General features: G+C 44.9%; 2 protein-coding genes and 1 pseudogene across 2 annotated transcripts; all 3 read right to left on the bottom strand.

Moving 5' to 3' along the window:
• Positions 1-4,593: 4,593 nt before the first annotated feature.
• Positions 4,594-6,720, bottom strand: LOC139705358 (protein FAM25A-like). The gene is made up of 3 exons (XM_071610711.1): positions 6,648-6,720; positions 5,984-6,046; positions 4,594-4,700 (listed from the first exon to the last, which is right to left on the bottom strand). The coding sequence occupies exons 1-3, from the start codon at positions 6,718-6,720 to the stop codon at positions 4,594-4,596; spliced, it is 243 nt and encodes an 80-aa protein (XP_071466812.1).
• A 918-nt stretch (positions 6,721-7,638) lies between these two features.
• On the bottom strand, positions 7,639-10,682 carry LOC114083592 (large ribosomal subunit protein mL45 pseudogene; annotated as a pseudogene).
• Positions 10,683-24,775: 14,093 nt separating this feature from the next.
• Positions 24,776-26,927, bottom strand: LOC114083593 (protein FAM25A-like). The gene is made up of 3 exons (XM_071610712.1): positions 26,855-26,927; positions 26,193-26,255; positions 24,776-24,882 (listed from the first exon to the last, which is right to left on the bottom strand). The coding sequence occupies exons 1-3, from the start codon at positions 26,925-26,927 to the stop codon at positions 24,776-24,778; spliced, it is 243 nt and encodes an 80-aa protein (XP_071466813.1).
• Between the last annotated feature and the right edge of the window lie 501 nt (positions 26,928-27,428).

Here is a 27,428-nt window from a genome sequence, read left to right on the forward strand (position 1 = left end):
CACAATAATTTTAGCCCTCTCAGCTTAGGTTTTAGAAAGGGGAAGTTCAAAGTCATCAAGAACCAAACTGAGATGCAATGCCCAACTCTAGCTGGACAGTGGCAGGTATTCCGAAGCTGAAACTTTGGATATTCCAGGGCCATTAGAAATTTGTGATGCCAACTCTAGAAAAGACTGGAAATATTGTAACTACTAATTTTTTCTTTAATCATAGTACATTTCTTCTAATTCCTAAGAAAACAGCTCCCAGCTCTATTGTTACACTTCATTTCCTCTTTGTATTCCAAAACTTTTAAGCTCAATGCTACTTACACATGTGTAACCTGTGCAGTACTGACTTGCTATTGACAAATGGACCTGACACAAGGCCCCAGTGGAGATGCAAGAGCAGCTGTGAGGGCCAATCAGCAGTGGACTCAAGGTCTCCTTGACCCTTCTTCTGTTCTATACAGCAGAAATGCTTGTCGGAGCTTCTTGCAGAACGTGAAGCAGCTTAGTGGGAGCCTGCCCTGCGAAACTTCTCATCAGATTGGTCTGTTACCTTCTTGATTCCTGCAAGAACGTTTCAGGGAAGACCCAAAGAACATGCAAGATGAATTCAGGTACATCCTCTAAGTGTCCTTCAAGCATCAAGGTATCTGGAAACCGTACTTTCTGGGGAAAGAGTCTTTTCATGGAGCCCAGGATGGAAAGGTAGATCATGGTGGAACACAGGTTAGCATGAGTGAGGTGGATGCATTAAGAAGAAAGGAGGGAGAGATCAGCAGATAACAACGGAACAGCGTGCTGCTCAGGCAAAGAGGTGACACATATCTGTCATCCCAGCTACTCAAGAGGCTCCTGAAAGAGGATGGTCACAGCCCAAGTCCAGCCTGGCAATTTAGACCTTTCTCAAAATAAAAGATGTAAAGGATTTGGGATGCAGCTCAGTGGCAAAGCTTCACTGGGTTCAATCCCCAGTACCAGGTTGAGGGCCAGGGAAGCTGCCTACTGACAGGAGAAACCACAGAAGCATCGGATGCATCATCTGACTCATCCTAGAAAATGACCTGACCCACTGGCAGGTGCTTGCCATGCTGGTGTGTTCTACAGTGGACTTACAAGAAAGCCTAAAAATACCTTCTCAGAGACTGGAGGTGCCCTGCAGTGCTAGGGTGCATGCTCAGCAAGTGTGAGGTCCTGGATTCAGAATCCAGCACACAAACAAAAACTTTGCCTAGTGTTCCCATTGAAAGAGCAAAAAATCAAGAACTCAGGGTGCACATTCCATGGCTTTTTATTGAGATTCAGAGAGGATAGCCAACAGGCTCACTGTCCTGGTGTGCCCAGGTGTCGCGACCCCTTGCCCGCAAGGAAGACGCAACTCAGGAATCTTCTTTCAGCAGTTTATTCAGGCCCTTGATATTTCTTCTTCTCTCTCTCTCGGATGCCCCTCCCAGCCTTAATAAAGCATCTCAAGCCCCAATGAAAAGCTGCCACGTGGAGCTTTCTCATAGGGTGATAAGGGATTATGTGCCAACTCTCCAAAAAAGGAGTTGTTTATCACAGGCCACAGTGGAAGCCGGCGCCATCTTCTAATGGCGGCCACGGTCTATAGGAACGGCTCACCACAGTTCCCCCTTCTGTTTTATAAAACAATGCAGGCGAAAGTAGAGGTCCTATCCCACTGTGCAGAAGTGGCTGCAATGTATGGTTCAGTCCTAAGGAGGCGCCTTCCCCAGACCTGATCCCATATCAGCCGACGCCTTTTTTCGTAGGGCGGGGCGTGGACGTCAAACCCGCATGCAATAGGACATGCTTTCCTTGAGGTCCGTTGAGGGATCACTCAAGTGCAGTGCCTTGCCTCGCATCCTGCATCGTGACGACGATGAGAAGTAGGATAACACAGGTAGCCTGGTAATGATGACAAAATTTAAGTTGGCAACACAATCCCTAAGCCCCAGAGGAAGGTAAAGAGTCTGTAGCCGAGAAGAAAGACCAGTCCTGAAACCCATCTGCGTGCAATGGTAACAAGACCTGCAGAGTGCAAGGGCTATTCAGCACTGGGAGAGCATAGGAAAGAGGGCACGCCAATCCCAGTGCAATGTGAAATTAACTTGGGGTGCAATGGCCATGCCCAGAAAATCACTGTTTAAGATGTGCAAGCCAGATTTGTGGAGAAATGCCATTTTCTAAGGCCGCAAGAGCCTGTACAATCATAGCTTTCTCTTGCGCATGGCGAGCTTTAAGGCGACAGAGAAGCCACAAACAAAGTACAACACCGAAGCAACACATTGCCCCCAAAATGCCTACCCCCACCCACTCTTTGAAGAAGGAAAAAGCAGAAGATATCCAATTGGTGAATCGACCCAAAGTCACGGGATCGACATGGGTACTGTTCAAAACAGCAATCTGAGTTAGTTGAGACTGGATCAAGTTTTCTGCTTCCATGGACCAGGTTCCGGATAGATATTCCCCGATGATGCGGGAGGCATTTCTGGAATCATAAAATCTGACAGAGGTTATACATAAATGTGCACGTTGATCAATACAACCCAAATGTACTAGGTCAGACAATTCCTCAACTTGAGCTTGAAGCAGATCTATCCTTTGATTAGCAGCCAAAATCCCAGATAAAATGTGTTGATTAATTTTACTTTGGGATTCAAGTATGGTGGATGTTTGTTGAATAACCTGATTAATAGTGGCAGCAGTTTGTACTTGGCTGGCCATGGCTACTCCAGCTGTAACTGCTGCAGCAGCAGATACCGCCACAGCTGTCACTATAGCTGCTGTAATTCCAAAATCTCTACGGGCTCTAATCAATTCAACAATAGGAAAGGATTCTGGATCTGCAGTAACTGGGATCGGGACAAAGGTTGGAATTTTCATAATCACTGCCGTAGTCCAGGAGCCATTCCAACACTCAGACAAGTAGCAAGTAACATTAGAACAATTAAGCATCCCCTGTAATGTAACATTAGCCAAAAGAAACAGGAACGGAGATTGGAGACAGACTGCTGCGGAGGGTAATGTAGCATTAGATAATTGTGAATTATTTGCAAAAATTTTAAGCCTCCTACCTCGCTCCGAGTCTTGGGTAATGCCAGAAACATTAAACAGCCAACTTTGGACTCCTAATATTTCCCTGGGGAAACACAAGCGCGGACTAGACTAGCCCAATCTTAGGGAGTCATACAAAATCTAGTAAGTCCCTCCACCTGAGTGAGAGTGAAAGCGGCATCTATGCCATAAGTGCGGACGGATTCTGCCAAGGTTTTAACTATCTTAAAGTCTAAAGGCTCATGATATCTTCCCCTGTTATTGTCCTGAAACACCGGGTATGCAAGTCCCATATCTGTATTGACTGTTCTCCAAACTTGCGCATGAAAAGATCTCCCGGAACCTTGGCTCCCCCCCACATACGGGGGTGGGGCAACAGGCATCATATCTTCTTCTAAATTTTCAACCTCCTCCTCCTCAGAATTCTGTTGACCAATATTAGATCCCTCCCCCTTCTTACAGTAGGCATGCGCGCCTTGTGTCTCCTTTTTCTTCTTTTTCATTTTTATCTTATGTAGTTGTTGCAACAATATATCAAGGTCCTCAGAACACTCTGAGCCGCTTGTGTCCTCAGATGTTTTGAATTCGGTCAAGTCTGGATAGAGCCTTCTCCTATTTTTATCTTCAGGCTCTTTTGCCTTCTCACTACTGTTACTTTTGATACTCTCTGCCACTTCACTATGTGATCCTTCAGATTTTTCCTCATGTAGTTGCTCAAGAACAGCCTGACCCTCACTCACAGCTTCTTGGCATTTACCATCTGTAAGGCAACTACGGACCATTTTCCAAAGGGGTATCACCCCACCCTCTAATATGCCCTGCTCAGATGCAAAGTCAAGATCTTTGCCTAATTTATCCCAACTAGGTACAGTAAGGCTGCCCGAAAATGCAAACCACGGTGCAGCGATATCTATCTTCTGTAAAAATCTCTGTAAAGTACTATGTTTCACTTCCAGGCCCTTGGAACGCAACAGGCCCCTCTAGGGCCAGGAGAAGCGGACTTGAAGATGCGGCACCCATGACACAACAACAAAGGAAGCACAAAAAACAAAAGCGAAAGTAGAAGCGAAAGTACACAGTGCAGCTGCAATAAAATGTAATGCTCTCTCTTTCTTTTCAGAGGAGCTGCCCCGCTTTGGTCGCGGATCCCACTTACTTGGAACTAACCCCGCTTTGGTCGCGGATCCCACTTACCTGGGACTAACCGGTGCACCACCCCTGACTGCTGAAAGTTCTGGTTCCCGGGTCTCGGCACCACTTGTCGCGACCCCTTGCCCGCAAGGAAGACGCAACTCAGGAATCTTCTTTCAGCAGTTTATTCAGGCCCTTGATATTTCTTCTTCTCTCTCTCTCGGATGCCCCTCCCAGCCTTAATAAAGCATCTCAAGCCCCAATGAAAAGCTGCCACGTGGAGCTTTCTCATAGGGTGATAAGGGATTATGTGCCAACTCTCCAAAAAAGGAGTTGTTTATCACAGGCCACAGTGGAAGCTGGCGCCATCTTCTAATGGCGGCCACGGTCTATAGGAACGGCTCACCACACCCAGGCCCTCTATTGTGTGGTGACAGCATCTGTGACAATGTTGGTCACACTCTCAGTGACTTCCTTCACCACTTTCTCTCCTGACTCTTGGGCATTCTTTAAGGCTTCAGCAAAGGCTATCAGGAAGAAAAAGAGAGAAAAGGTTAGAGTGAACCCCTTGCTGTGCTCAGCATGTCACCTTGAGAGGCAGGGGGCTTTGGCAGTCTGACAGGAGCAAGCCCTGGACACATCCCATGGGGCAGAGGCAGAATAAATTCAAACCTGGTTCTCCTGGGGCTGGGGTTGTAGCTCCGGGGTAGAATGCTGACCCAGCATGCACAAGGCCCTGGATTCAGTCCTCAGTACCACAAAACAAATTTATATCCCCAACAACCTGCCTTTGTTCAGTTTGAATGAGACTCAGTATCTGCTCATGGGTACACTGGCTATTTATTCTTCATTTTTGTATTTGTATCTTTTCCTCTCTTTTATATTGGGTTGTTAGATCAGATTATCATTTCTATTATAAATATTTTGCCTCCATCTGTGGCTTTTGTGTGTATGTGGTACTGTGGATTGTACCCAGGGCTTACTGCATGCTGGGCAAGTGCCCTACCACTGAACTACACCCCCAGCCCTGTTTGTTTTATTTTGAGACAGTCTCAATAAGTTTCCCAGGCTGGCCTTGTATTTACAATCCTTGTGACTTAGCTTCCAATGTGGCTGGGAATGCAGATGAGCAACACTGCACCTGGCTTATCATTTTATATCTTAAATGTTTTGTCCCAGTGTGCTGCCACATGGTCTTTTGTGACCTGGTGTTAATATTCTACAGAGAAGACTATCTTGGTGGAACCTTTTCACAAGGATTAGTCTGAACTGATGATCAAATTCAGAGATAATTGCATACCAACAGAAAGGATGCAAAAAGTGGGTTGGGATGGTGATCTTGTTGGGCAAAGAAGTGACTGGCCCCACCTAGCTTTTCTTCTTCATCCTGTCCTCCACCTCTTCAACTTTTGTGGTTTTGTTGTTGTTACAGAAATAGAATTAAACCATGGGTGATTCTACAGCTGAGCTACATCTTCAACCCCTTTTACTTTGATGTTGTAATAGGATCTCCCTAAGTTGCCTATGCTAGCCTCAAATTCACAATCATCTTGCTTCAGTCTCAGTGGCAGGGATGGTAGGTATATGCCACAATATGCTGGACTCGATCTTTTTTGGTTTCATGCTGAGTGCTGAAAACTGAATCCCAGACCTCATGCAGGCTTGGCAAGCTCTCTACCCCTGAGCTACATTCTCAGCCCTCCCTTCTGTCTTTCTCTCCTTCTCAATTTCTCTTTTTCTTTTCCTCTTTCCTTCCTTCTCTCCTTCCCTCTTTGCCTCTGCCCCACCCACCAACCCCAGCCCTCAGTACCTTGCTCTCCATCCTCAGTGGTGTGCTCCACCACGTCCTTCACCGCTTCCCCCACAGCATCAACTGAAAAATGGAGATAAATTCAGATGAATTCAGAGACAAAGTCACCATGCAAGCCTGCTTCCCTTCCCAGCTCCTCTGGACACCCAGGGTGGAGCTCCAGGATGCCACCCCCAACCAATTCAGGCTGGCACAGAAGGGCCTGGCTCCTGAAAGGGAGCTGAGGAAGCCCGATGAGGACACAGGGCCCTCCATGCTCCTCAGTCTGGCAGGGACTGAGAACAGGCAGTTTGACACGGAAGGTCTCCCAGGTCTTCAGAGAAAAAGATCCAAACTGCCTGCTGACCATTCAGCATCTATGTTCCTCACCTGTCCCCACGAGCCTCATCTGGCCTGGCCTATCTTCTACAATGGATGCTGGATTAGGCTCCACAGGTAGAGAGGGCTGCTTGGGGAATGAGGCTCTGAGGGCTCCACCCTCAACTGCCCTCCCCAGCATCTGCAGCCCATAGCTCCATCTCTCCTAGTGGGGTGATAGGCCAGGGTTCCCAATGGGCCCTCAGCGGGCCTCAAGGCCTGGCCTGATTCCTGGGATCAGCTTGGGACAGGCCCAGTCAAGCCTGCCCTGACCCCACACAGGGGGAAAGAAGCCCTAGGTCCTTACCGGCTTCCTCAGTGGCCTTTTGAGTGCGACGGGCCAGGTTGTCAGCCGCTATTTGCCCCAGGAGTCCCAGCATTGTGCAACAGCAGGCAGTGACAGACGGATGCTGGGGACTGAACCAGTGTGCTTTTATACAGGCCTCTGATGTCTCACTGAGCACCAAACCCTCACCTGACCTGTAGGAAGCTGGGCAGGTGAGTCACTGGAGAGGGCAGCAAGAGGAAGAGGCTGGGTGGGGCATGCCAGTGCTGGTGAAGCATCTTTGCAGTGAGACACCCCACAGTGTCCCCACCCATGTCCTAGGATCCCTGTGCAGCAGAAGGACAGGGATCAGGGCTGAAGCTGAGCAAGAGAAGTCAGCTGAGCCAGGGCCCTGAGCGCTCAGAGACAAGGTCCTACCAGCTCAGACCCTGGTATGCAGCTGGTGAAACTGCCCAGGCTGCCCAGTCCACTAATCAAGGTTCCCACTGTAACCTAGTCAGGATTTTGGAAGTTCTAGGGACATGGGGACTCAGGCATCCCCTGAGGTCAGGCACACAACAGTGGTGGGCTTGCTGGGGTTGTAGCTCAGTGGTACTGCACTAGCCTAGCATGTGTGAGGCACTGAGCTCAATTCTCAGCACCACATAGAAACAACAACAACAAGAAAAAAGTCCATCAACAACTACAAAAAATATTTTAAAAATAAGTAGTGGTCACCAATGCCCTTCCTATTCTAAAGTACCTGGGCTCTGCAAATAGAGAAGGTAACCGCATTGAGCCAGGTAGTCACCCTGACTTTCCAGTCAGTGGACTATCATTCACTCATGCTCCAGAGTTGCCCAGTACTGGGCCACCAGCATGTGGAAGAATCCTGGGTCCTCTCTGTATTTTGAGGATCAGTCTGTAGGGGAGGTTCTGCAAGGTCAGAAGGTCACATTCCAGGTCCTAGAGTAGACCTAGGAGGTTCTCTGGACCTAGCTGGAATTCCACAGAAAGCAGCTTTCCTGGCCTCTTACACATCACACATGGCACAGGCCAAGTTGCTGGAGAGCTCCGAACTAAGACCAGTTTCCATGGGTTGGGACGAATATGCTGTAGGCAACAGCACCTCACGGTCCTGAGGCCACAGCCCCACACGTATCACTGCCACCTCCCTTGGGCAGAGGTGGATCAAGGCTTAAACAATTTGAAAGAGGCCTCGTTAACAAAAGGATTACAATAATTCTCCACTTGCAAGTTATCCAAGTAGATACCTATGACCCAAGGACCTAGGAAGAACCATGAAGGTGGGGACTGTGGAGCTTAAGCAGATCCAGATGACCCTATGCTGCCCTTGTTACAGCTCCAGAGGCCACCCAGGGCAAGGGTGGTGGAGGTCGGGGAGCCAGGGAAGCTGATGGGACTGGGGCAGAGGGACACATGAGGATGCTCCCTGGACCCATCAAACCCCTTTTCTGTTTCCTTGGAGGTTGTGGTCCTCCATAGTGGTCCTCTCTGCCCCTCCCCTGAGAAGTGATACCCACCCGCTTCCAGACCCCACCCCACAAGCCCCAGCTAGTGTGCTTGTCAGAGATCCCCTCTCAGGAGCTCACCAGCCCTGACAGACCCTCCTCAGAGCTCAGCCCCTCAGCAGGGCTCTGTCCACAGGAGCCTGCCTGGAGGCCTGCCCACTACAGCCTCTTTGAACAGCTGCTTTTCCCCTCCCTCTCAGATACTGCTGACCCTCCCTGTCCTCTTTAATCAGTCTCCCCTACAGACTGATCCCCCAAGTCAGACAGGCCAGGATTGTTCCACCCTCCCTGTCCCCTAATACACTGCCTCAAGTTGACCACTTCAATGCGGACGCTCTAGGGCCCTTTGCCAAGATACAGGTTCCAAATGCCTGATGGAGAAAAGGCAAGAAACCAAACTTCCAAGAATGGATGTGGACACCAGTCCCTTCAGCTCTGGCCTGGGTCTAGTGCCCCTTGGTTTCCCAGCTCCATCTATAACCAGCCCCTGTGCTCCCAGCGCAACACATGTGCCCCTACATTGCACCCTAGAAGAGGCTGGATCCTTCACTAGAGACACTTTTACCAGGAATGGATTCTGGTCTGAGGGGCTGACTCGAACATCTCCTGCAACAGAACAATTTCAAGTGTCTGGAGCAAGTTGAAGATAACTCAGGTGGAGCACACCCACCACTGCCTCATCTTAGAAGGGAGCCCCATGAGAAAGGTCTAAAGAACAGGCACCCATGCTAGCATATCCTTAGTCAGAAGGACAAGTCCACCTCCTCTTGGACAGAAGAATTTGGTGTTGACGGGAGTAGACTAATTCTTCCAGGGGAATTTCCCCAATAACTCAGTCTGGCAAAGGAACAACAGGCTGAATCATCAGGTCACAGAGAGTCAAATTTTCTAAGAGCAATTTTTCCCTTAGCAACTACCAATTTTTTAAATGTTTATTTTAAATATTCAAATATGTGAGGCTCTCCCAAATGTCTAAAGCATGACTTTTAGTTGTTTGATTGTTTATTTGTTTGGTTAGGGTTTTTTTTCATTATTATTTTAGTAGCAGGCATTGAACCCAAATATGCTTAACAACTGAGCCATATCCCCAGTCTCTTCTATTTTTTAATTTGAGACAGGGACTTTCTAAATTGCTTAGGGTCTTGCTAAATTGCTGAAACTGGCTTTGAACTTGCAATCCTCCTGACTGAGCCACCCACATCCCTGGAATTACAGACATACTATGCAGTGCCTTGCTAAGCACAACATTTTCTTCAGTGGTTTGGGCTATAGCTCTCACAACATCAAAAGTTTTGTGATGGTCCATTTTGCATAGGCCTCCGCCTACTTCTGCTTCGTGAATTTCAGCTCATAGTATATGCAGTGCCCACAGATCCTGCACACACTGACCCCTCCCTGCCATAGGGGATCCTCTCTCATCCAGATACTGGACTCTTGGCTCTTTAGTCACCAAGGGAAGATATTCCCAGCATAATGACCTTCATATATCCATGAGGCAAGCAGGCTCCTGGTGGCCATCAGAGGGCCCATTGAAAGAGAACTTGAGGAAAGGTACTATTCATGGAAATGGGAACAGGCTTAGGGACCAATGAGCAATGGTGAAGCACCCAGTGAGCAGCAGTAGTGGCAGTTTTATCTCCTGTGTCTACAGGGGTAAGAGCGGCCTTCACAGCCTCCAAAAGGAGCCATGGCTATAAAAGAAAGGGTCAGCAGAAAGGAACCACCACCATTATTAGAGGAACAAAGCTACCCCCAAACCATGCCCAGCAAGAAGGTACCTGGGGGAATCACTATTTCTCCCCCTGTCCACTTTCCTAGGATGTCCCCAGCAAACAGTCTTATACTGGATGTCCCAGACCATATCCGGAAAACAGTGTTCAGTTACCAAAGTGTGAAGCTGGTCATATTCTAAGTTGTTTGGACAAAGGTGAGCTTCTATGAAGAAATCCTTAGCTTTTTCAGGGAAGGCCTCTGTTTTAAAATTAGCATCAAATTCTTTTGTCTTCCGGATTGACAATTGTGGTGCTGCATTTTTCTTCAATTTCTCAGTTCTCTCTTTTGGTCCTTCCTGTGAAAGAGATGACATTTGAGCATCACCCTCAGGAGGAACATAAGCATCAAAGATACCAGCTGTACAGGCCACATGTATGGGCCGGTCCAAAACGTTCTGGGGGAATAACCAATCCTGCTTTCCGGGCATGTTCTATAAACTCCTTTTCTGTTTTGTATTTGGGTTCATAAGCAGGAGGTGTGAAACATTCTTTAGTTCTTACTGGAACCACAGCTATAGACTGAGTCATCAAGAGGGACTGCCAAGACCACCATCCCTAAGCTTTGGATAAGCAAGACAACCTCCGAGGCACGGGGGGCTGCCATTTTGTTCACGCAAAGGCCGCTGGGAAGGGGGCTCTGCAAGAAGAGTGTGAGGTGGGAGAGAAGGCGCAAAGGGTGGAGCTAGCTTGCGAGTCAAAACACACTACTTTTAAATATGAGAAAGAAAACAAAAGCTCCATTGCACATGAAGACATCCTACCAAGATGGCCATGATGGAACAGGTTTATAATCCCAGCAATTTGAAAGGCTGAGGCAGGAGGATCACAAGTTTAAAGCCAACATAGGCAACTTGGTGAGGCCCCCAGCAAATTAGAGAGACCCCATCTCTCAAAATCAAAAATAAAAAGGGCTGGCGATATATCTCATTGATAAACCACCCTTGGGTTCAATCCTCAGTACAAACAGCAACAACAAGAAAAAATATGGAAATCCTACTTGACAAGTTTACTTCATAAAAGGCACATGAAAATGATTACACAACCTTCCAACATGAATTTTGAAAACAACTGAAGACACTTTATAAACAGTAGCAGTTATGATGGAAAAATGTAAGTCAGGATTACCAGAATTTTCAAATGAAATGGCCAGACAAGAGGAGTTGCAGGACGTACATAATACATGAGTAAATTAGAAGAAATATAGATAAGAATGCTGGGCATGATAGTGCATGCCTGTAATCTCAGAGATTCAGGAGGCAGAAGCAGGAGAGTGGCAAATTCAAGACCAGCTTCAGAAATCTAGTGAGACTCTTCCTTAAAAAAGGGGGGTGGAGGGGGCTGCAAATGTAGAGCATTCCCAGGTTCAATCCCCAGTACCACAGAAAAGAAAGAATTGAAGGAAAGTAGGAACGGAGGGAGGGAGAGAGGGAGGAAGGAAGGAAGACACAAAGGAAGACATTTTCAGATAAGAAGCACAAGAAAGTGGATAACACAGTAGGTAATTAAGGAACAAAATTTTTAAATCAAAGAAAAAAAGGAATCATAAGGAAATGCAGCATTGCGCGTGTATCATTTGGGAGTAAATGATACACGTGCAAACAAAGTAGGAAAGACCCACATACCCATACTTGGAATTTCAAAAGAAGGAAGCCAGGCAATGGCACGTAGTTAATATTTTAAAATAGAGCTAAGTATATTGTGAAAGGAGGCTCAATATCATTAATCATCAGAGAAATACAAATCAAAACTACAATGAGATAGCATCTCACATCGCCCATTAAAAATAATGGGTATTATTTTTAAAAATCAAAAGAGAACAAGTGTTGGTAAGAATAAGAAGAAAAGGGATCCTTCTAACTCTGGCAGAAGGTACTGCCATTATGAAAAATACTATGGAGAATCATTAAAAGATTAAAAGTAGAACTAGTATAGGACCAGCAATCCTTGGCACATACCCAAAGGAAATAAAATCAGCAACTGGAAAAAATATCTGTCCTCCTATGTTTATTTCAGCATTGGTCACAATCACCAAGATTTGAAAACGATCCAAGCATCCATCATCAAAGGAGCAGGAAGTAATCATGTAGTATGTATGTACAATGAAACAATATTCACTATTTATTATTTATATATCTAACCCGATGTGCTTTACCACTGAGCTACATCCCCAGCCATTTTAAAAACATTTTTGAGACAGGGTTTCCCTACATTGCTGAGGGTCTTGCTAACATGCTTAGACTGGTCTTGTAGTTGCAACCTACCTATCTCAGCCTTCTGAGTGTATGATTACAGGCATATGACACTGTGCCCTGCTATTTATTTTTATAGTGCTACCTCTGAGCTGCATTCCCACCTCTTTAACTTTTTATTTTGTGATAGGATCTGCACTAAGTTGCCCAGTGTGGCCAAATGACTAGGGTTACAGGTGTGGTCCAGTATGCCCAGCATAGATCATAAATCTTCCTATCACAAGGAGACAATAATATGTGATGAGATGGATATGTTAATTAGCTCAATTGCAAGAGTCTGTCCACTGTATATATATATATGTGTATATATATATCCAAACATCACAGCAGTATGGGGGTTGTAGTTCTGTGGTAGATCACTTCCCTAGCATGCATGAGGCTCTGTATTTGAAGCCCAGCACTGCAAAACAACAAACCATGCATGCTGCTTCACACCTGTAATCCCAGCCACTCATGAGGCTGAAGAAGGAGGATCACAAGTTTGAAGACAGCCCTGGGCCAGAATGCAGAGTTCCAACCCTTCCAAGACACAAGAACAAATCTATGAGCCACAGATTTCAAACCCAGACAGGGATAAATTAGAAACGCTATAGATTGTCAAGAACAAAATGACAACAACTCAACTTAATGATCTCAATTGGCTTGACTGTCTATTCTAGAATAGAGTAACACTATTTCAGAAAATACGAATGCTCTGATGAGCTGAGCCCAGGAGTTTTCATTTTACAGACAGACAAGGACTTCAAGAAAGAAACATAGAGCAAAAACTAGATGGGTCATTTCAAAGTTAACTTTCAATACAAAAATATTGGTTAACATCAGGTTATTTCAGGTTGCCTTTTTGTGGGAGGATTAAGACTGAGGCACCTTCATCATCATGCCAATTGAAACTGGCCTCTTTGGTAACTTGGCAGTCCCTCTAATCCTGATTACTGGGCAGGTCAGATAATCAACTGAGTGTCAGCTTGGTGACTTGGAACTTCAGCATGAAGCTACCTGTCACAGGAAAGCAGGCAGCTGAAACTCCAAACCTTGGTTCTTGGGTTCTGACACCAAAAGCCATGGCAGAGAACTTTATTATCAGTGAAAGTAAAGAGAAAGTGAGGTGAAAAGAAATAGCCAAATGAGGCTCAAGCAGAGAGCACTCTCGAGAGAGAGAGAGAGAAGGTCATCTCTGAGCAGAGATCCAGAAAGGATCCTATGCTGTCTCCAAATTTAGTACTGTTTCATGGTTGAAAACTGGGGTTCCCCTCCAGCAACATTCTCCAACCAGGTGTTTAACATCTTCATATCGGATGGTAGAGTTTTGACTTAGTTGGTCCTCTCCAGAACTGTCATGGTGGCCATCCTATTTAGGAGGGCTTCATCTACAAGTCAATCCCATGTTAATGTGGACACTGGGGTCAGTAACTGGTCAGAAGTTACCTTAGTGCACCTGCACTACTAAAGGTGTCTTCTTTCCCAGACACTTGGAGACACTTATAGCCGAAATTTCTAACTTCACCTCAACCTCAGTGGACCCTGTCTAGTTACTCCCATTAATGCTTTGCTCTTGATGTGTTTTACAAATAGCTCCACTCTTTTTTTCTACTGATTAACTGCCACCATTTGATTTCTTAAGTGAGTCTAAAGAAGGACCCTAAAGTAATTTAAAAACCCTTTATGACCTTACCATGCATTTCATGGCTCATTGCTAGCCCCTACCTAACAACTCCATTTTGGTCTCATCCTGATCTCTGTAGGACCTTAGTTCAAAACAATGGCCTCTTCTCATTTAACAAAACCTATAGCATCACGCAAACATCAAAGAGCTCAGAATATTGTTTACATAATGTCTTCTATTTACATTTTAACTTTTTACCTTTTTAAAAATAGAAAATGTCATGCATAAAGTAGAATATTATACACCCTCCCTGACTCATCACCCAGCTATCAAAATTATCATCCCAGATCCTGGTAGTCTTATTGTTCACCTGTGAACATTTCATGCTTCAGAAAACTTCTAGAAAAATCAACTCTAACCAATCAATGGGTAGCAGAAAATATTTCAACCAAAGGAATAGCATAGAGCTGTTAGTATCTTCAACTGCAAATCTAGGAGGAAGACAAAGGTGTGGCTGAGTGTTAGGGAATGGAATGTAAATACTTCATGTCTTCATATACACACACACACACACACAAAAAAAAAAAAAAAAAAAACCAAATAAAACAAAGAAAGAGGGAAAAACCAGAGAAGGTGGAGGTAGAAAACTTGGTTCCTTGCCCATCTGGAGTCTGATGAGAATCAAAGCTGAAAAGCCAAGTGGTTGAGGTTGTGTCTTCTGTGGGGCTGTGAACATAAATACAAAGAAGGCTCCTCCTACTGACTGAACATTGCCTTGAAGAAGAGGAGGGAGGAAGGAACACAGACCAAAGTTTCAAGGGGAAGGTTTCCACCTTCAAATGCAGCACTTAGTAATGTTAAATGATGATAAATTTCAACTTATTTGAAGATCCTAATTGGCTTTATCTATCCCTCCATCTACCTGCCTACCTACCTATTTATTTTCTGGTGATGGGGATTGAACCCAGGGTCTTTACATGCCTGGCAATACTCTACCCCTGAGCCACATCCCTAAGCCCTGGCTTTATTTTTTCTTCTAGAATGAGGCAATGCTTTATTCCATAAAATAGAGGAAGTGTTCCCATGGCTCAAGCAAAGTTGATTGGTTTTACAGACAGAACATGACTTAAAGAAAGAGCAAAGGGAACAGAAAGAAGTTGTAACCCCAGCAACTCAGGAGGGTGAGGTAAGAGGATCTCCTTCTGGAGACCTTAGCTATACCTTGTATCCAAATACAAAGTATAAAGGGAGGTCTGGCAGCCAGCCTGGTGAGAAACAGAGCTCTACCTGCTCTCCTGGGCCCTCTGGGGGCCCTGACCCCATGCGGATGAGTTAGCTAGGGGCTTCCTGGACAGGACACGTCCTCCCCTGCAGATCCCCAGAGCTCCATCTGCGACTGCCCATTGGCTGTCCTGGCTGTTAAGGACTGGTGAGCCTATCAAACAGGATGGATGACCTGATGGCGGCAGTGACCTGTCAACCCAGAACTCCATGGGCTGCCCGGCTCTTCTGGCCCTACAAATGGCCTAAGAGCCTCCTTGTCCCTCGCAGCTGAAGCTGCTGCCAAGGACATGGCGCCTTTGTGTGGCGGCGGGCGTGGCATGGCAAGGAGATTGGCAGCCGCAGGAACGCCTTGGAGGCCAGCAGCGGCTTCGAGGTCCCAAGAAGGAGAGTGGACACCTGAAAGCTGGGCTGCGCCTTGGACAGTGGAGCCGCCCACCCCAGGGCCCTCCAGGAGCGCGCAAGGCAGGCTCCTGGAGATACACCTTGTCCCCACAAGGCTCACAGAGACCAGAAGGGTCCTGGGAGGTGAGCAAAGCCCCCAAGAGGATGGTGGGTGGGACAGTCAGCGGCCTCGGATGGCTGGTGGTGGTTCTGTGAAAGAGAGAAAGGACAGAGCAGGACGCCGCATCTGACCCTTGGAAATGTCCACCCGCTTGGGGCAGGACGCGGGCCTTTGTAGGCAACCTGGGCACAGCACAAAAAAGCTGCTTGCCACTTGCCTGCAACCTTTGAAAACTGCTGCTGTTGTGGGCCTCATAAATGGGAAGAGGATTCCCGACCTCTGGTAGGGTTAGGAAGTAACCTCTTGTAAATGCCCCTGTGTTTGAAGAAATCAGAAATGCCTCTGGAAGGGACTTTGAAGGGGATCTGTGAGTCCGCCTCTGGGAGCCACACGTGTCCAGTCCGTTCGGGGGTTGATGGACATGCAGAAGACTGACCGTGAGAAGGAGGTCCTGTGCCAGACTGGTTTTACGGAAAAGACATTTTTGTTGTTTTGTATGTGCATTTTATTCCTCATTAGTGTATATATAGTGAAAATGTGAAGTACTTAAAAAAAAATCTAGACTTTCTAAATGTTCTAAAGTGCCCGATATATGTTAAATGTAGAAGTGTAAAATATAGAACACATTTTGTAAATCTTTTGTTAAAATTTTTATGAAATTTTTTTTCGGGCGGTGGGGGCAGGAGGTGCACAATGGCCAAACCCCTGTTGGGTAGCAGGGATTGCTGGTTCTGGGGAGCACCGTGCCAGGGTGCTTACCATGAGCTAAGAGTTGTACCTTAAGTCTATGGGTTTTGTTTTACTTTGCTGTGTACATAGTGTATATAAAAGACAAATGAGTCCTCATCTACATCTAGTCTTTCTAGATGTTAAAGAAGTTGTCAGTGTATGACAAAAGTACAATTAGTAATCCAATTTTGTATTTCTTATGTTAAAATTCCTAGGAAAGATTGTCTTGTGAAATTTTGAGCATTATAGCCCACTGGGTTGGTGAAGGGCCAGAATGCTCATATTTTGAGGACATTTTCAAATTAGAACTATTGTTACATGAGTGAAGTGTATTCAAGACTGTCATGTACATAGTGGACAAATTGAGTCTTCACTTGAAACAATTAGTCTTGTCTAGTTTCTAGAAGGGACCAACGTATGTTAAATATCTTTTTGCTAAAATTTATATGAAATAGTCTTTTGGGAATGGAACTATTAAACCACCTCTGTGAGCAGTATAGCACTGACTGTACTTGCTCAGTGATGTGGAGGAGGTGGGAAGGAAGCAATTGCAGAAGGTCATATGTTAGTGTGTTCATACTTGGACATTTTCTGACATCAGTTTTCTGTATGTTTTGTGCATTTTGTTTTGCTGTATATATAGTGTATATAAGGGACAACTGAGTCTCGATTTTGTAATGTGTAGTCTCTAGATATTAAAGAGGTTGTCAGTGTATGACCAAGTAGTTGGTAAAATTAGAACATTTTGTACATTTTTTGTTGAAATTCATAGGAAAGCTTGTCCTTTGTAAATGACTTTTGGATATGAATTTGTTCAACCATCTCTAAGTGTTACAGATGTCTCTACTTGTCCCCTGGACTGAAAATAGAAGGAAATGAGGAGAGAAAGTTTCAAGGACAAAATGGTCATATGAGAAGACACTTTGGATTATAACCAATGGTACACATGCAATTTTATTTACCAGTGCTGTGTGCATTTGGACAGGTTCTTATGTAGAATATTTAGTCTTTCTATATATTCAGAAACGTTTGATATATTTGAAAGTAGAAGTTGTAGAATTGAAACTTTTTGTCAATAGCTTTTAAAACTGATGAGAAATACTGTGTTTGGAATTGTTAAACCACCTCTTGACAGAATTCTATCTGTACTCGTTCATTGGGTTGAGGGAGGTGGGAGGGAAGAAGTTGCCAAAAGTGTTTTGCTAGAGTGTGCTAGAACATTTCAGTTTACCCATTGCCCTATACCATGCATTTCATTTCACTTTGCTATACTGTATATATTGTATATATATTGGACAAAGGAGTCCTAATTTTATAACATCTAGTCTCTTGATATTAAAGAGGTTGCCAATGTATGACAAAAGTAGAGTTAGTAAACTCACACATTTTGTACACTTTCTGTTACAATTCATAGAAAGGCAGTCTTCTAAAGGACTTTTGGAAGTGGAATTGTAACAACTCATCATGTGACACTCAGGTGTCATACATGTAACAGAGAAGAAAGAACTGGAAGAAGTGAAGAATTCTAGGCAATAATGATCCTACTTTGAAGACACTTTCAGGTGTAACCACTGTTGCATGTGTGTAGTTTATTTAAAACTATTATGCACCTAATTGACAAACTTAAATCCTTATTTCAAAAATCTAGTCTTTCTAGATGTGGAGAAGTGCACAAAGTATGTTAAAAGTCGAGGTAGTAAATAAGACATGTCCTAGATATCTTTTGGTTAAAATTCATGAGGAAATATGTCTTGTGGAAATAGAATGATCCAAACACTTCTCTGAGCAGGACATATTATATCTGTGCTGGTTCAGGGAGGAAGAAGGAAAAGAATATATAAAGAGCTTTTTACCAGTGTATTTTCTGTGAGGCACAATTGACCATTGTCCCTTATATTTGTGAGTTTTCTTTTACTATTCTGTGCAAAGAGTGTATATAAAGGACAAATGAGTCCAAGTTTACATCTAGTCTATCTAGATGTTAAAGAGATTGCCAGTGTAGGACAAGAGTTAGTAAACTAACACACCAAGTGGTTAAAAAAATAGATATTAATATTTCAGTGGTGTTGTGAGATACACTTTTTATAAGAAATGTGGAGTTCTTTCTACATAGATCTAGATAAATCTAGTTTTGTTAAATTCATAGAAAAGACTGTTCTTAAAACCAGTTAGGAAGTGAAATTGTTAAAGTCATCTCTCAGCATTACAGTTGCATATACTGACCCATGGGTTAAGACTAGAAAGGGAAGAGTTCTAGGCCAGAATGTTACTGTTTGGAAGAAACTTTCAAATTCCAGCCTTTAAAAAAAGGGGGAGTCTTGCTTCAAAGTATAGCCTTTGTCAAGTAAGTGCTGCCGTTTCTTCAGTGCTACTGTATGTCTAGTTGGAAACATCTACTGTTTCTAGATGTTTAAAAGCTCACAAAACATGGTAAAAGTAGAGATACCCTTTAAGGATGTGTTGTTACTACATAGGAATGGTTGCCATGTGGGGGAATGGAGTTGTTGAACTTGATATCTTGGAAGGTAGGTTGAGAGTTCACTGAGTGGGAGTGGGGAAAGAAGAAAGTATGCATAGAGAAGCATTCTGTTCCCCTTAGATTAGTTCAGATTGTCTAGCCATTGTTACATGTGCATTTTAGTTAATCTTGCTGGGTATTAAAGGATAAGTCCTAATGCCCAATGGTTGTTAGAAGTAGCAAAATGACCCCTGTATCAATATCCTTTTGTTAATCTTGAGGAAGAACTGCCTTCTGAGATGACCCTTGTTAATCCACTCTTTGGGGCTAGGAATAGTCATCAATTTAGTCCCTGGAATGGGGAAGCAGGAAAAGAGGAAGTGGGAGGGGAAGTGCTCTTGGCTACTGTCTCCATATCTGGATACAGGTTTACATTATAACCATAGATCAGCCATCTGTGCATTTTTGGGAAACTGTGTTCATTGTGCATAATGTTCCTACTTCATTTCACAACATCTAAGCTTTCTAGATGTCCTGAAGTGACATAAAAAGGAGTGCTAATGGGCTGGGACTATAGCTCAGTGGCAGAGCATTTGCCTAGCATGAGTGAGGCACTGGGTTTGATCCTCAGCACCACCTGAAAGTAAAAAAAATAAAATAAAATAAACGAATTCTATCCATCTACAACTATAAAAAAATTAAAGAATTAAAAAAAGAAGTGCTAGTGAACTAGCCAATTTGAAAATATCTTTTTGTTATAATTGATAGAAAACATTCATCTTGGACCTGGAATTGCTTTAAATAAACCACAATGCATCAGAGGGGCATTGTGTATCAGGACTTGTTCCTTATGCTGGCAGCAGAGGGGCACAGGGAAACACACAGGAAAGGTGGTATCAAGTGCTGAAAGATTTACATTTTGATGTGAGCTACTGATGTGTGTGCATCTGCTGGCTATACTATAGGATTACTTTAATTCACTGGGAACATGCCTTCTTGCTAGTAGTTTAGTAGTGGAAATCTGGTAATGAAACAAGGTTGGTGTATTTTGTTGCGGTCTTATTTTAAATTGAGCATTGAGGGAATGCATTATTTTAGTTGTAACTCTGCCCATATGTCTACCTAGAGACCTGTGGCCATGTATGTCTTCAGTGAAATTTTTTCCCCAAGAAAGGATAACAGATTTAGTTGGTGTAGAGTATTTTTGGTTATCAAAAAAAAATACCTATGTAGCTTTAGGATTTTAAATTGGTGAAGATTCATTATGTGTGGAAAAGCTTGATACACACTACCATCTCAATCACCCAAAATGGGATACTGTGTATATACGCGCACAACCTAGCGGACAAATCCAACTAAGCTGCTTGAGACTAGATGACTTTGTTCTTGGCTTTTGTTTTTATTTTTCCTGTAATGTACAATTAATTTTTTAAAAATGAAACTATTTAAAAAACAACAACAAAACAGGGAAAATGGTGGGGGCTGTAGCTCCATAGTAGAGTGCCACTCAGTTCAATTCCCTGGCCGCACCCCCCTCAAAAAAAAGCAGATTGAAGTGCAGGTCACAAGTGGAACACATACACACACACACATACAAACACACACACACACACACACACACACATAATCTCTTACTCTCTATCTCTTCCTAGGGGAAGAGGAAGAGCTGCTTCTTTCCTTGTCTTATTTATTTATTTACTTACTTATGGTCACCAAAAACGTTGCTAGAAGTCTCCTGGCTCCCTCTGAGTGAAAATCTCCCCTCCCAGGTCAGAGCTAGGCCCTGCACCCATTCTGAAGGCACTCGCTCAGAAGAACAGGGGATCAGCCAGTGTGAGGCCCATGGGAATTTATCCTTGAGTCACACAGGGCAAGGTTGTCCACCAGAAAGATTCTGGGGCTCTCTTGTACCCCCGACCCACCATGCCTTCGGGTGTGTCTCCATGCCCTCTCTTCTGATCAGGTGTCACCTTTCACAGGTGTGGTCCCCATGGGGATTCTGGTGCTGCCTTCAGACTGCCCCAGGTGTCTCTTCATGGACCTCTCTTTGAGCTGGAGGGAACCAGTCTTGGCTCATTTTGCAGGCTTGGAAAGTACTCCTTTTAGGAACAGTCAGCCACAAGGACCTGAGCATGCAACTGGGCGCCACCCTGGGGTGAGGATGGCTGAGGTCAAAGCCTAAAGAAAGGTGGCCACCCACAGCTAGATAAAGGAGGGAGTCAGGAAGGAAACACTGCCACCTGCTAACAGGCAGGGGAAGGCCTGGGGAGGAGGTGGGTGTGGTGGCCTCCAGTTCCTGGACAAAAGAAGGACTCTGTTTTCCTCCAGATCATCCCAGAACTGGAAAGTGTTTCATAGTCACTTGCTTTGTTTTTTAAATTAAAACATTTGTGCATGCAGCAAGAAAAGCTAGATGATGGGTGGACGGAATTACAGTGCAAAGTTGCAGAAGTGGGATCCTCCTACCTCAGCCTCATGAGTCTCTGGGATTACAGGCATGAAGCACCAGGCCTAGTGACTTGTCTTGTTTGTAATTGGGTTACTTTATTGTGGACTTGTAGGAGCTCTTTTTATATTATGAATGTTCACCTCTTATCAAATATACAACTTGCAAATATTTTCTCAGCTTATATTTTCATTTTGATGATTGTGTTATTTGATGCAAAGAAGTTTTTAAATTTGATGCAGTGCAGTTTACCTATATTCGATTTGTTGCCTGTGCTTTTGGTGTCAGATGATTGTCAAATCAACCATCATAAAGTTTTCCCTGATTTCTTCTAAGAGTGTTATAGTTGTAGGGGTTTTCGGTTTGTTTATTTGTTTGTTTGTGGGGGGTTTTTTCTGTGTGTTTGTGTGAGACAGGGGGTGGTTCAGTGCTCCTAGGACTGAACCCAGGGCTTTTCCATGCAAGGCAAGCATTCTAGCAACTGAGCTTTGTCCCCAGCCTTTATCTTTCTATCTATGTATCTATCTATCTATCTATCTATCTATCTATCTATTTATTGAGTTTTCACAGGTTCAGAAGTGAGCCTTGGAGAAATATACATCCACCACAATAAAACAACATTAAAAAAGCTTCACGGACAGAAGAAGAAAGCACTTTAGAGCTCCACTGAGCTGAATCTGAACTTGAGAGTGTGCTACATTTAGGACGATGAATGTCCCCAGAGGCCTATAGGGTGAAGGCTTGGTCCCCAGCCTATGGCATTCTTGGGACATGGTGGGACATTTAGGCAATGGGGCCTAGTGGAAGGGAGGTAGGTCACTGGGGAGCACTGGCCCCCAGCCCTTTGCTCTTTCCCTCCAGGCTGCATTGCCCTGACAGTTCCCCCACTGCCTGCACTCACCATGAGGTCCTGCCTCGCCACAGGCCCAAAGGCACTGGGGCAAGTTACCATGAACTGAAATCATGAGTCAGAGCAACATTTTCCTCCTTATGTAAGTTCATTATCTCAGGTGTTTAGGTATGATGACAGAAAACTAGCTCCGAGTCCCACCTTACTGCATTGTCATGAGAACAATAAATACTGATTAATTTAATCCTAAAATTGTTAGAGAACATGAGATCAAACCGTGATAACAAAACAGGAAGATGAAGGCCTCTGGAAGATGCTATACTAAAACTTTACCCACAGGTAGCTACAGACAGTGTTTATATGATTTCTTCCTTTTAACATCAGGTGTTTTCAAGACAGATGGTCAAAGAGTTCAATCCATAAGTTCCAAAGTAGGAGAAAGGAGAGGGGATCACATCAAGTGACCACCTCGCATTCTCATAATGCCAGAGGGTTTTTTTCCTTGTTGGTATTTTACTTTTGTTGTACTGGGGATCAAACCCAGGGCCTCACACCTGCCTGTCAAGTGCTCTAGCACTGAGCCTCATCCCCACGCCCCCATACTATTTTCAATTCGTTTGGATACCCAAGTACAAGTGTATAGGATTTCCTCTGGTTCTTCAAGGAAATGGAAGGCTATACTTCAGCAGACTCTTCAAGAAGTCAGCAATGTTAGGTTCCTGGGCAGTAGTCTGGTCTGGATATTGGTTGCTGCACACTTCTGCATACAGAGTACGTTTCTCATTACTTTCCTAAAGGAGAAAACTTTTAGCAGTCCATATTCCACCATTTGTGCTGACATCACTCTTGATTTTTATATTGCTTTCTATAACATGCATAGTTTGATGGAAGTTTATTTCATGTCCCCTCTTTGCACAGCATAGACAGCAAAAGAAAATGAGAGATGGAAGTAAAAATATTGCTCTAAAAATACTATCAGTTTTTCCTTATACAATTATTTTTGCTTTATAAAAACAAACTTATTCTACATATATATTTTAACAGTTCTTGATATTGGACACAGACTCATGAGATATACATATGCACTATCCCTCATTTTTTGATAGCCAAGGAGTATTCCATTTCAAACATATACAATATTTGTTGACGAATCCCAGGTGATGGACCTCTGGACCTGGGTCCCTGTTTTAAGCTAAGGAATTTATAATACAGTAGAATTACACTCCATGTTATATGTGACACACCTAATAAACAGCATCACTGGCCATCCATGTGATATCTGACTAGCATTTTAGGGCCTAACAAACTCTCACTATTACAAACATGCTCCAGTAAATCTGTGTGTGCCCTTTTGGGCCCTGTGGGTACCTATGCAAACCTGAAAGAGAAAGTCCTAAAAACCGACCGCCATTCACAGAAGGTGTTCCAGTTTACCCTGCCACCACAAAAATTTTGGCCCTCTCAGCTTAGGTTTTACAAAGGGGAAGTTCAAAGTCATCAGGAACAAAACTGAGATGCAATGCCCAACTCTAGCTGGACAGTGGCAGATGTTCTGAAGCTGAAATATTGGATATTCCAGGGCCATTCCGAAATTTGTGAGGCCCACTCTAGAAAAGACCAGAAATATAGTAAGCAACTAATTCCTTCTTGAATCATAGCACTCTTTCTTCTACTTCCAAAGAACAAACTGCTCCCAGCTCCATTTTTACACATCATTTCCTCTTTTGTATTGAAACACTTCAAGCTCCATGCTCTTACACATGTGTCAACTGTGCAGTACTGACTGCTATCAACAAATGGATGTGACACAAGGCCCAACTGTAGATTAACAGCAGCTGCTAGGGCCAAAAACAGTGGACTCAGGGACTTCTTGACCTGGTTCCACAACTAAACAGCAAGAATGCTTGTCGGAGACTCTTGCAGATCATGAAGGAGCAGAGTGGGGTGTCTGCGCTGCCTATATTTTAATCAGATTGGTCTGTTATCTTCCTTGAATCCAGCAAGAACAAGACCCAAAGAACATGCAAGACAAATTTGAAGCATCGAGGTATCTGAAAACTGTAGTTTCTGGGGAAACAGTCTTTTCGTGGAGCCCAGGATGAAAGGGGAGCTCATGGTAGAACAAAGGTTTAGCATGAGTGAGGTGATGCAGTAAGAAGGAAGAGGGAGAGAGCCCAGATAACAATGGAACAGCTTGCTGCTCAGGCACAGTGGTGGCACATGCCTGTCATCAAATCTACTCATGAGGCTCCTGGAAGAGGAGGATCACAGTCCAAGTCCAGCCTGGCATTTGAGAACTTTTCTCAAAATAAAAGATGTAAAGGATTGGGGATGTAGCTCAGTGGCAAAGCTTCACTGGGTTCAATCCCCAGTACCAGGTTGAGGGCCAGGGAAGCTGCCTACTGACAGGAGAAACCACAGAAGCATCGGATGCATCATCTGACTCATCCTAGAAAACGACCTGACATCTAGCAGGTGCTTGCCATGCAGGTGTGTTCTACAGTGGACTTACAAGAAAGCCTAAAAATACCTTCTCAGAGACTGGAGGTGCCCTGCAGTGCTAGGGTGCATGCTCAGAAAGTGTGAGGCCCTGGGTTCTGAATCCAGCACCCAAAGAAAAACTTTGCCTAGAGTTCCCATTGAAAGAGCAATAAATCAAGAACTCAGGGTGCACATTCCATGGCTTTTTATTGAGATTCAGAGAGGATAGCCAACAGGCTCACTGTCCTGGTGTGCCCAGGCCCTCTATTGTGTGGTGACAGCATCTGTGACAGTGTTGGTCACACTCTCAGTGACTTCCTTCACCACTTTCTCTCCCAACTCTTGTACATCCTTTAAGGCTTCATCAAGGGCTATCAGGAAGAAAAAGAGAGAAAAGGTTAGAGTGAACCCCTTGCTGTGCTCAGCATGTCACCTTGAGAGGCAGGGGGCTTTGGCAGTGTGACAGGACAAACCCTGGACACATCCCATGGGGCAGAGGCACAAAAAATTCAAACCTGGTTCTCCTGGGGCTGGGGTTGAAGCTCAGGGGTAGAATGCTGACCCAGCATGCACAAGGCCCTGGACTCAGTCCTCAGTACCACAAAACACATTTAGTTTATATGCAAACAACCTGCCTTTGTTCAGTTTGAATGAGACTGAGTATCCACTCATGGGTACACTGGCTATTTATTCTTCATTTTTGTATTTGTATCTTTTCCTCTTTTTTATATTGGGTTGTTAGATCAGATTATCACTTCTATTATAAATATTTTGCCTCCATCTGTGGCTTTTGTGTGTATGTGGTACTGTGGATTGTACCCAGGGCTTACTGCATGCTGGGCAAGTGCCCTACCACTGAACTACACCCCCAGCCCTCTTTGTTTTATTTTGAAACAGTCTCACTAAGTTTCCCAGGCTGGCCTTGGATTTACAATCCTTGTGCCTCAGCTTCCCAAGTGGCTGGGAATACAGATGAGCACCACTGCACCTGGCTTATCATTTTATATCTTAAATGTTTTGTCCCAGTGTGCTGCCACATGGTCTTTTGTGACCTGGTGTTAATATTCTACAGAGAAGACTATCTGGATGGACCTTAACACAAGGATTAGTCTGAACTGATGATGGCATTCAGAGATAATTGCACACCAACAGAAAGGATGCAAAAAGGGGGTTGGGATGGTGACCTTGTTGGGCAAAGAAGTGACTGGCCCCACCTAGCTTTCCTTCTTCATCCTGTCCTCCACCTCTTCAACTTTTGGGGTTTTGTTGTTGTTGTTGTTGTTGTTGTTACAGAAATAGAATTAAACCATGGGTGATTCTACACCTGAGCTACATCTTCAACCCCTTTTACTTTGATGTTGTAATAGGATCTCCCTAAGTTGCCTAGGCTAGCCTCAAATTGACAATCATCTTGTTTCAGTCTCAGTGGCTGGGATGGTAGGCATAAGCCACTATATGCTGGGCTTGTTCTTTTTTGGTTTCATGCTCAGTGCTGAAAATTAAATCCCAGACCTCATGAAGGCTTGGCAAGCTCTCTACCCCTGAGCTACATTCCCTAGCCCTTCCTTGTGTCCTTCTCTCCTTCCCACTTTCTCTCTTTCTTTTCCTCTTTCCTTGCTTTCCTTCCTTCTCTCCTTCCCTCCTTCCCTCTGCCCCACCCCCCAACCCCAGCCCTCAGTACCTTGCTCTCCATCCTCAGTGGTGTGCTCCACCACGCCCTTCACCGCTTCCCCCACAGCATCAACTGAAAAAGGAGACCAATTCAGACAAATTAAGAGACAAAGTCACCATGCAAGACTGCTTCCCTTCCCAGCACCTCTAGACACCTAGGTTGGAGCTCCAGGATGCCACCCCCAGCCAATTCATGCTGGAACAGAAGGGCCTGGCAGCTGAAAGGAGCTGAGGAAGCCCAATGAGGACACAGGGCCCTCCATGCTCCTCAGTCTGGCAGGGACTGAGAACAGGCAGTTTGACACAGAAGGTCTCCCAGGTCTTCAGAGAAAAAGATCCAAACTGCCATCTGCCCACCCAGCACCTATGTTTGTCACCTGTCCCCAGGAGCCTCATCTGGCCTGGCCTCTCTTCTACACGGATGCTGGATTAGGCTCCACAGGTAGAGAGGGCGGCTTGGGGCAGTGATGCTCTGAGGGCTTCACCCTCAACTGCCCTCCCCAGCATCTGCAGCCCATAGCTCTATCTCTCCTAGTGGGGTGATAGGCCAGGGTTCCCAATGGGCCCTCAGCGGGCCTCAAGGCCTGGCCTGATTCCTGGGATCAGCTTGGGACAGGCCCAGTCAAGCCTGCCCTGACCCCACACAGGGGGAAAGAAGCCCTAGGTCCTTACCAGCTTCCTCAGTGGCCTTTTGAGTGCGACGGGCCAGGTTGTCAGCCGCTATTTGCCCCAGGAGTCCCAGCATTGTGCAACAGCAGGCAGTGACAGACGGATGCTGGGGACTGAACCAGTGTGCTTTTATATAGGCCTCTGATGTCTCTCTAAGCACCAAACCCTCACCTGACCTGTAGGAAGCTGGGCAGGTGAGTCACTGGAGAGGGCAGCAAGAGGAAGAGGCTGGGTGGGGCATGCCAGTGCTGGTCAAGCACCTCTTGCATGAGACACCCCACAGTGCCCCCACCCATGTCCTAGGATCCCTGTGCAGCAGAAGGACAGGGATCAGTTCTGAGGCTGGGGAGGAGAATTCAGCTTGGGCAGAGGCCAGGGTGCTCTAGGGGAGTACAGCACTCAGAGACAACTGTCCTACAAGCTCAGACACTCCTATGTAGCTGGTGAAAATGCCCAGGATTCCCTGTCTGCTAATTAAGGTTCCGAGTGTGGCCTAGTTAGGATTTTGGAGTTTTTAGGGATGTAGGGACTCAGGCATCCCCTGAGGTCAGGCACACAACAGTAGTGGCAGGCTGAG

Source organism: Marmota flaviventris, chromosome 4 (genome assembly GCF_047511675.1).
Source record: "Marmota flaviventris isolate mMarFla1 chromosome 4, mMarFla1.hap1, whole genome shotgun sequence".
Classification (NCBI taxonomy): Eukaryota; Metazoa; Chordata; class Mammalia; order Rodentia; family Sciuridae; genus Marmota; species Marmota flaviventris.